General features: G+C 36.0%; 2 protein-coding genes across 3 annotated transcripts; one reads left to right on the forward strand and one right to left on the reverse strand.

Annotated features, from left to right (window-relative positions):
• Window positions 1–999: 999 nt before the first annotated feature.
• LOC112800225 (diacylglycerol O-acyltransferase 2D-like) lies at window positions 1,000–5,696 on the forward strand. Its single transcript, XM_025842379.3, has 9 exons — window positions 1,000–1,446; window positions 1,534–1,608; window positions 1,779–1,864; window positions 2,030–2,136; window positions 2,233–2,388; window positions 4,436–4,522; window positions 4,656–4,753; window positions 5,089–5,176; window positions 5,351–5,696. Exons 1-9 carry the CDS (start codon window positions 1,289–1,291, stop codon window positions 5,450–5,452), a joined length of 957 nt encoding a protein of 318 aa, XP_025698164.1. The 5' UTR covers window positions 1,000–1,288; the 3' UTR covers window positions 5,453–5,696.
• Window positions 5,697–5,966: 270 nt separating this feature from the next.
• LOC112800226 (protein FAR1-RELATED SEQUENCE 5-like) lies at window positions 5,967–9,920 on the reverse strand. 2 transcript variants are annotated; one of them, XM_025842381.3, is made up of 3 exons: window positions 8,714–9,904; window positions 7,049–8,647; window positions 5,967–6,774 (listed from the first exon to the last, which is right to left on the reverse strand). In XM_025842381.3, the coding sequence occupies exons 1-3, from the start codon at window positions 9,248–9,250 to the stop codon at window positions 6,607–6,609; spliced, it is 2,304 nt and encodes a 767-aa protein (XP_025698166.2). In that variant the 5' UTR covers window positions 9,251–9,904; the 3' UTR covers window positions 5,967–6,606. The 2 variants fall into 2 exon arrangements, with proteins under 2 accessions (XP_025698166.2, XP_025698165.1); XM_025842380.3 differs by having other exon boundaries at window positions 7,049–9,920.

Here is a 9,920-nt window from a genome sequence, read left to right on the forward strand (position 1 = left end):
ATGTGTTGTATGCATGATAAGTGTGGGTTATTTTGATGTGTTATGTTTGGTGTATTTTTGAGTTGAAATTATTGTGACATAAATTCATGTGACTTTTATTAATTTTGAGTCTTTTGTTATTTCTTTAGCTTTAGGATCGAGTTAATTAACAGGAACAATCTAAAAAGAAGTTTTGCCACTGCCCAAACATTATAACTGGGCCTGCCTGTAATTAACCTATTCTGACATGTTATAAAATTAATTAAGACAAATTATTTTAAGAACCTAAATTTGTTAATAGGTAAGATGTAAGCTTACAAGTTAGTCTTAATGTCTTATAAACTTATTAAGTCTGATTGAACATGTTAAAACATAAATAATTTTTATGATTAAAAGTATATTAGATATTTTTAATTTATTATATTTTATTATAAAAACTTTTACATATTCTAAATATTTTAAATGCTTATATGTTTTTGTAAATATTAAATTTAATATATTACATATAAGTAATTTTTATTAAAAAATATTTTTTAAATAATATTTTTAAATTTTTATTTTTGTAAAAAATCAAATCTTTTAACAAGTTTTAAGTTAGACTAGACTCAATAATAACCAAGATTTTAATGCTAAAAAATAAGCTTATAACAAGTTACTCATTAGACCAATAAGTTATAGTTTAAATGATATAGTCTTTCTATATTCACTTAAGAGGTCGCAGATTCGAATCTCCCTAAATTTTATATAAAAAAAGTTACAGGTTAGATTCAGCCCTACTTCTATCATTTTCAAATTTCAATCTCATATCTTTTGGTGATATTCCCCGGTCCCGTAGAATCTGCCGGTCTAATCATACCACCCGATTCAATTCAGTCATATTCAATTATTCACTAGTTTGATCGATCCAAATTAGTTGAACCAATCGTTTCGGTTCTGTTGGGTCGAATCCACTGGTTCGGTTCGATCCAATCCTGCCATTCAATAAGATCTCTACCGCATGTACCGCAGTACCGATGGTCATCATGCTTGTCTTACGAAATAAAACTCAAGACGAAGTGAACGTTCAGTCCGCTTCCATTTATGCCTTTTTGGAACACGTGACCAGGCCCACCTTTAAGGCTCTAAGTGACGCTTTTACCCTCGCTGGATCCCCAATTTACACAACGAGTCCTCGTCCCTGTTTCCATGACCATAACAAACTTACAGTTAACACTCTAACAACCTCTCTATCACTTTAGCGTCATTCTGCGTTCTATCGCAGTTGTTCCCAAAACGACGCCGTTCGACCACACTCTCGGTACGTCGCAGCATGGCGGAGAAAGTATTCAGCGCGAAAGAGATCTTCGCCGCCGATTCGTCCAACATCTTCATAATGATTCTGGCATTGTTGATTTGGCTCGGAGCTATACACCTCAATTTCCTCTTTATTCTCTTGTTGATATTCCTTCCTCTCTCCAAATCACTCTTGTTAGTTCCTTCTTCTCTTCCATTTTCTTCTGCATGCACTTCGATTTGTATTTTTTTTTAAATAACCTTTTCTTTTCCGTGTTTCAGGCTTTTTGGTTTGCTGGTTGTGTTGGTGGTGATTCCGGTGGACGATAAGAGCAGATTGGGAAGAAGGTTGGCGAGGTAGCGCGTTTCGTTCGTCGCTTTCGCTTCCTTATTTATTTAATAATATTATTGTTATTTAATGTTCTTACGGTTTTCGAATTTGTGATTGAAAGTTTGAAACATTTTCCATTTTCAGCTGTATTAAAAAATCTATACATTTTGATTGACGTACCATTATTCATTTCTAGGTCCTTAAGCAAGTATGCTTGTAGTTACTTCCCGGTCACGCTTCATGTAGAGGATATGAATGCATTTGATCCTAATCGCGCTTATGGTTTGTGTCAATTGATTTGAGAGTTTGAATTATTCTATTGTCAATTAAAGTTTAGTTTTTCTTTAAATTGCTTGATTAGAAAGTCAAAATGGTTTAACTTCAGTTTGCCAAGTTACTTGGCCCTTTCTGTTTGTTAGTAGTGACAAGAGTATGCACAAAATGCAGTTTTTGGTTATGAACCACACTCGGTTTTGCCAATTGGTGTCATTGCACTAGCTGAAAGCATTGGTTGGATGCCACTTCCAAAATTGAAAGTTCTTGCTAGCAGTGCAGTAAGGCTCTTTTACATGAGACTCTGTAATGAACTGATGATTAATGATGTTAAGATTCCACTCCAAGCTTTTGACTTGGCACTTAATAATGAACAGATTTTTTACATACCGGTGTTGAGACACTTATGGACATGGTTTGGCGTCACACGCGCAGCAAAGAAAAATTTTATCTCCCAGTTATCAGCTGGATACTCTTGCGTTTTAATACCTGGTGGAGTGCAAGAAACATTTTTTATGAAGCATGGCTCCGAGGTACGTTTATTGTCTCTCTTTCCTGACTCGGTAGTTTTATCATATTTTTATCCTTTGAATAATCAAAGGAAATATACATTTTCACCTAGACTGGGGGTATAAACTACAAGATTTTGAGTTGTGACTGATGACAAGTTTAATAATGCATATGCGTAGGCAAATTCCATAACTATGCCAGCACATAGGGTCAATTAACCTAGGAATTTCTTGTTTCAAATTTCAACAGTCTACTAGTTTTTGTATCCTATTATAATCCATAACCTCTCTTCAGATTTAGAGTGAGTAAAGAGAGAAACATTTGTGACTCCATTTGTATTGTCTGAGGGATCAATAACCAGGACAAATTTTCAAACTACTTTCTATATTGTATTTCCTGTATGCTGAAGTACCAATCACTGCTAAGTTTTGTGTTTTGAATTTATCTAAATTCTAAATTCTTGTAGAGCAGAAGAGGAGCGAAAATTGTGACTGATGCACAATAATCAATACACAAAGTAAACTAAAAATTTTGTGATGGCACTCCTTGAATATTATACTGTATGTATTAAACTGTTACTGTTGGAGAATTATTGTTTAAGAGTTGGAAAATCTTCTTAGACTGTTTAAATAGGCACAAAGAACAGACCCTCTGTAAAACGGTTCTTCCAAGCTGAAACTCACTTTTATATATTTAGATTATATACTCATTTTGGTTCTCAAAGAATTTCGGACCAGACACTTTAGTCCCTAACTAAAATTAATTATTCGATTAGTCTCTAACAATTAATTCCGTCAGACACTTAGGTCCTTTGCTCCGTCAATTCTAACGGAGGATAAAATGGTCCCTGACAACTCTAACAGAGAACAAAATGGTCCCTGGCAACCTCTGTGCATAAACAACACTGTTCTCTTCCAATTTTCATCCTATCTCGTATAATCCTAACAGTCTAACATTGCAACTTCTAGCAACATGTGCACACTCTACAACTTCAATATTCACAAGAAGAAAAATCCTCAACTTGTTTTCAACCAATTCATACTCAGAAAACTAATGATTATGTCTCTCAAGTACTTATCGTCTTCAATAAATCTCATGAATCTAGACAACAAGTCCGATTTGTTAAGACCCGTTGTTGTTGTCGCCATCTTCCTCCTCCTCTGACCTGTTATTTTCATGACAACATTATTCACCACTCCGATCGCTTCTTTCATCTTCTTATCTGAATTAATGTTCAGTAATCGCTTCAGTTTCCATATGAGCGGTGACGGTGACATTGCTTGTTATAATAGCTTGGATGCATGGTTGAAGCTGTCTACTAGCTTGGACCCGGGAAGAGAAGGAATGAAGCATTTGTGCTCCATTCTAAATGAGAATTTAAATATGATGTCGAAAGAAAATCTTCTCGTAATGTCCTAGTGTCCAACAATCTATATTGCTTGGTGGATAGTAGAACGTGCTCTTAGGATAGTTGTAGAGCTTGATCTTGAGAATGTGGTGGACGTTGTCGGAGTTGAAAGTGATGTTGTTATTGAGGATGTGGAGGTGTATGCTTTTGGTGGGCAAGTGGGGAGGAGGTGGATATACTAATCACAGATATTTGGAAAGTGTGTGGTCCATGTTGAAGTAGGTGTGACACGAGTGGCAGTTACACAATGGCTTGATCTTGGAGTTGAAGAGGAAAAAGGAGAAGATGGAGAAGAAGACTGTGAAGGTGAAGAAGGAGAGTACGAATGTTAAGACTATATGAGATATGATGAAAATTGGGGGAGAACGATGTTGTTTCCGAACAAAGGGAGTCAGGGATCATTTTGTCCTCTGTTAGAGTTGTTAGGTACTATTTTGTCCTCTGTTAGAGTTATTAGGGACCATTTTGTTCTCCGTTAGAGTTGACAGAGCAAAAGAGCTAAGTGTCTGACGGAGTTAATTATTAGGTACCAATCGAGTAATTAATTTTAGTTAGGGACTAAAGTATCTGGTCCGAAATTCTTTGAGGACCAAAATAGGTATATACTCATATATTTATTTTCATAAAGATTAATAATCTAAGATGGATTTTTTATGTTGTAGATTGCTTTCCTTAAAACAAGAAGAGGATTTGTTCGTATAGCAATGGAGCGTGGTCATCCCTTGGTTCCAACTTTTTGCTTTGGTCAGGTACTTTTGGCTTTATAAAACTATATATTACTCCAAAATTTATTTGTGTATAGTTTCCTTATCTGTTAATTTCACTCAATTTTCTTTGCTCATGCAATCAAGTTAACCCCCTTTTGGTGTAACTTTGCCATAGTCAGATGTCTACAAGTGGTGGAAACCAAGTGGGACGTTGGTTATGAAACTTTCAAGAGCTATAAAGTTCGCCCCAATATTTTACTGGGGGATTTTCGGGTGTGTGTTTCTTTTATGCATATATGTGAACTGTTTTCACTGGCCAAGGGTAATTCAACAACAGCTGAAGCTGAATACTATTTATGGTTAAGAATAGCCTGTGTTAACAAACATTTTTTTCTATCAACATTGATGATTCTTGTAACGAAATAGCATCGCATTGCCTGATTCACATAGGCAACTCCATATATGTATTGAAAATACTTATAAAAGCCTTGAATAATTGATTTGAGTAGAATAGCTACTGCACTAGTATAGTTAAGCATGTAAGATGCTGTTGTATACTTGTATGGAGCAATTTCGGAAACTGATATTTGAAAGCCACTCCTTTTCAGAACACCAATACCGTTCAGACGTCCAATGTATATAGCAGTGGGCAGACCAATTGAACCTCCCAAAAATCCAGAACCAACCCAGGAGGAGGTATGTGATTAGTTAGACGCTTTATGCTGCATATGATTCCAAGGATCTAGTAACTTGATGACCAATATTAGCATACTTTGACTGATCGCAAAATCGTTTTTAGATGGAAATTCTTTTACTGTGTAATGAGTTATGAAGTTTCTGAGCGGTTTAATTATTCGAACCTTTTTATAGGTTGACAAAGTGCTTATTCAGTTTGTGGATGCACTACAAGATCTATTCGAAAGACACAAAGCTCGGGCTGGATATCCAAAGCTTGAGTTAAGAATCCTATGATAAGGCCGTAATATCTTCTCACGATTCATTGGTTTATTTATTTGTTTTCTATCTTTTTTATTGTTTTTGGTAGGAATTTTTTTTAGTAATTTTGTGGAGGATACTTGTTAAGAGGTGTAACATAGAAAAAATTTATTGAGAAACCAAATAATTTGAAATTTTCAATGTAGCCGTGACAAATGCTGTATTTTATCAATCCCACCTGGGAAAGAGAAAGAATAAGAATGAGAAGAGATGACATGGTAAATTTTCTTTATTCTTAGGTTTTTATTTTAAAAATACTTTTATGAACACTAAAAGATATGGATATTGTCATTTCTACTTTGATAATGTCACTTCTTTTTTTCTACAAATTCATACATATACATAATGCAAAATAATAATAATAATAATAATAATAATAATAATAATAAAATCAGAAGTGGTGTGTCATAATAAAAATGGGAGAGGAATTATCATTTTCCCACTTAAAATAGTCTATATATTTGTATATTTAACAATGCAACAGTGTATATAAAAAATTAACCACCATATCAGCTATTAACTATTAGTACAAAATACATGTTAAAATATGAAATACAATTCAAATTATGATTTGATACTTTTCAATTGAAAAATAGACATGAAACAATAAATCATTTACTTCTGGACATATATTACATGATTCTTTCTGAAAGATCTGAATTGTGAAGTGAACTTATTTATCTAATTATCTTATCTCAGAACCTTTTTCTGTAGTCTGTTCAAGCCCTGCTCCAATATTTCAACCTAATGCCAACATCTACGATAGTTGTTTGTCCTCCTACCTATACATATTTTGTACTTAAATCATCCACCAAATTGCGCTACATTGCATGTTCGGTCTGCATACTATACAATTCAAAATCTTTCACCAAACTTGTCAATATTATTTTTCTAGACCTGGTTATTCTTATGCCAGAAGTAGTATGATTCTTAAAGCAACTAGTTGAGTAGATGGTAACACTATCAACTAGATTAATCACTTGTCAAAAACTGGTTAGACATTCTTTCTTTGGTAGCTTCTGATCCCCAACTCCATCTACAGAGACACTTGACAATAATGATTAGGGAGAGGGTTTACTTACACAAGGGAAAGTAACAAGAGCATCAACTCCATCAATGGCAATCAGATATCAATCTTTCATCCCTAACTTGATATTTTGGACTTTTACTGATAATTCTAGCTTCTGCTCTTCCATGTCTTTTAGAATTGACAGCAAGTTTGACCTATAAACTTCACACTTCCTTTGAGCTCGGTCAAGTTGTCTTGTCAACTTCTCAATTGTTCTGTCGTGGTCATCCTACAACCAAATTGCATGCATCATCAGTAACAGCGGACGTTAACGAGAATGGATGATAGGTTTGAACAAGAGTCACTGGAATATATAGGACACCAAAAAGCTGAATCAAATATTTCATTGTGACTGCATATATTAAAGCAATTTCTTTAGGCTACATTTGCTAGTTGTTGAGATATTTTATCATAGAGAAATATCTACAATCTTTATGAATACTAAAGTATGAATAGCAGAATTGTTGCAAGGGAATAAACTGCTAATACTGTCAACAACAGACCTTGGATGAAGATTGTTGCAAACTGGTTTGAGGATCCCTGTAACTTGTAGTAGCTTCATTGTTCCACCGTAAATCTTCTTTATAAGTTCCATTTGAAATGACCAGTCTTCCATCATTCTTAGTCGCTCGTGCCACTTTATTTGCAGCCTCCTGTAGCGCACTCATAGCAACATCGTAAACTCTTGGAGACCTTATTCCGTCATCAACATACTTAAGGGCCTCATGACGAAGATTATTATATCGTATAGTTAGAGATTCTCGTGCACCATTTAGCAAATCAGGGGTGTGTTCATCCAAGATGACTCCACTTTTAGCATTCCTGGTCCATCTTTTTAGAATATAATGAGAAGGTAAAGTAAGAATATTTGTCACCCTAAAAACAGTCAGTATATGTCTACAAACCAGACCCAAAAACTCAAACATCTGGCAACTACAAGTAACCTTCATCTCAAAAGAGTTAAATCTGACAAAGTAAGCCCTATGAATATCCCCATATTTGGCTACTCTATACACAGAAGTTATTTCTTCTTCACCTACTTTGTTTGCCAAATAAGTTAATGTCTCAACCAACTCTTCTTGAAATTTGATAAACAATCTCTTTGTGTAAATCCCAGCTGCTTGTTTCTCCATAGGTGATGGTGTGTTCAAAACTGGAGTGGTGTTTATTGTGTCATAATCAGCTTTAACTTCTTTCTCAAGACGACTTTCTAGGGCCTTCTCATACTGCTTAACAAAATGCTGAAGTGTTGTTGATGCATTAATATACCCATCAAAGTAAGAGTTTATGCTATCACTTCGCTGTGTTATCGACATTTCTGCAAAAAATGTGTCTCTCAAGTACACGGGAACCCACTGCCGCCTATCACCATAAATTGCTTGGAGCCATTCATGTTCTCTGAGATTATAACTATCTATTAGGGAGGACCAACAAGACTCAAACTCATCAATGGACTCTGGCAGATTAACACATTTATGAAGGTCAGCTTCAAAATTAACATGTTCAGAAAGCACATGAGACAACTTCTCTTGGCACTCTTTAAAAATGTGCCACTTGCAAAACCGATGACGGGTATTAGGAAAGACACGGTTAATGGCTACGCGAATCACCCGATCATGATCAGTAGTGATTGAGACTGGAGATTGCCCTGACATCGCTTCAAGCCACATTTTGAAGAGCCAGACAAACGATGCTTCGGATTCATTTATCAAGAGAGCACAACCAAATAATACAGGCTGTCCGTGATGATTTACTCCAGTGAAAGGTGCAAAAGGCAATCTATAGCGGTTTGACCTATATGTTGTGTCAAATGTGACAGTGTCACCAAAATAAGTGTAGTTAGTCCTGGCCTTAGGATCAGCCCAGAAGATATTACTCATGTAGCGATCCTCATCACCTTGTACGGCATAGAAAAACAAAGGATTCTTAGCTTGTTTACTCTTCAAGTAATCCAAGAGGATTTGAGTGTCACCACCAAGGGTCCTTTGCCGGCTGCTCCTCATGTAGTTCCTACAGTCACGCTCAGTGAACCCAATGTTGCTAATTCCACCATATTCTTTGATAAGTGCAGACATAATTCCACTAGGCCCTATTCCAGCACCCTGCAAGGTATCAATCAATGATTTAGCTGGACCCGAAACATGGCGGTGAGAGCGAAGGCAATGCACCTTATCAGGTGGAACCAATTCATGGTTGTGCTCCTTGACAAATGAAGAAACAACCCATCTGCCAGACACTTGAATTTTCACAACCAACATGGCCTTGCAACCAACACGAGTTTCAGCACGAGGTCGTTTGACTCTGCCATCAAGAGAATTCTTCTCCTTCTCCATACGAAAACCTTCCTTGGCACACACAAAAGACCTCTGAATTATAGCACCATCACGTCTGGAGCGACGGGACATACTCACCCTCGTACTAAATCCAATGCGGCGAGCATAGGAATTATAAAACGCCTTAGCAGCCTCTTCTGATTCAAATTCCATGCCCTGATAAGGTTCAAGATTTGTGTCCCCTATAGGAATTTGAGGTCCAACAGTGGCAGCTATATTGGTGGCGGCAGTAGCAGCAAAAACATTGTCAACACTGATATAGTCATCATCATCTTCAACATGATGTTCAATATCAATGGCACCATCATCCCCCAAACCAATCATATCAAATTCAATGACCTCATTGGCCAGACTCAGAGATTCAAACTCCATTAGAAATCCCCAATAACCCAAATAACATCAAAGCCTCATAAAGACAACTACTTTATTGAAACATTACCAAGTACAGGGGAAAAAAGCAAAAGGGCCTAAATGCTCAAATGCTCAAATGCAACGGATAACACAAAAAATTCAGCAATTCAAATCAGGGTCACCATCATCATTAAGACTACAATAATAATAATTACAATAACTCATGTGCATGGATGATGCAGTTTCAGCTCTAAGATACCATCAAATATACTGTTAGAATAGCTACAAATGAAGTATGCTGAAGATTGAACATTTGAATGGTGAAAAAGATGAAACGAACAAACCCGGATTGTGAAATAGAAAAAGGAGATGCGTAGTTGAAGTAAGATGAATGCCAAGAGAGGAATTAATAATGGGTGGAAGCAAAGTTGGGTTTTTTTTCTTTTTGGGTAGGAGAGTAATAAGCAATTAGTAATTAGTAGAACGAAGCTTTTCGGTTCAAAGTAGTAGAAGAGTTGGAAAATGGTGAAAAGGGGGCCAACAGAGAGTGAGTGAGGATGATTAGTGAATGGAGTAAGAAGAAGAATGGAAAACTGTGTTCGATAAAAGATGACGACTTCGTTTTTAATTTGCAGTTTCTCGCAGGAAGAAGCGTACGGAAACAGAAACCTCATTAAGAGGTGGGTGGGGT

This window comes from Arachis hypogaea, chromosome 5 (genome assembly GCF_003086295.3).
Source record: "Arachis hypogaea cultivar Tifrunner chromosome 5, arahy.Tifrunner.gnm2.J5K5, whole genome shotgun sequence".
Lineage (NCBI taxonomy): Eukaryota > Viridiplantae > Streptophyta > Magnoliopsida > Fabales > Fabaceae > Arachis > Arachis hypogaea.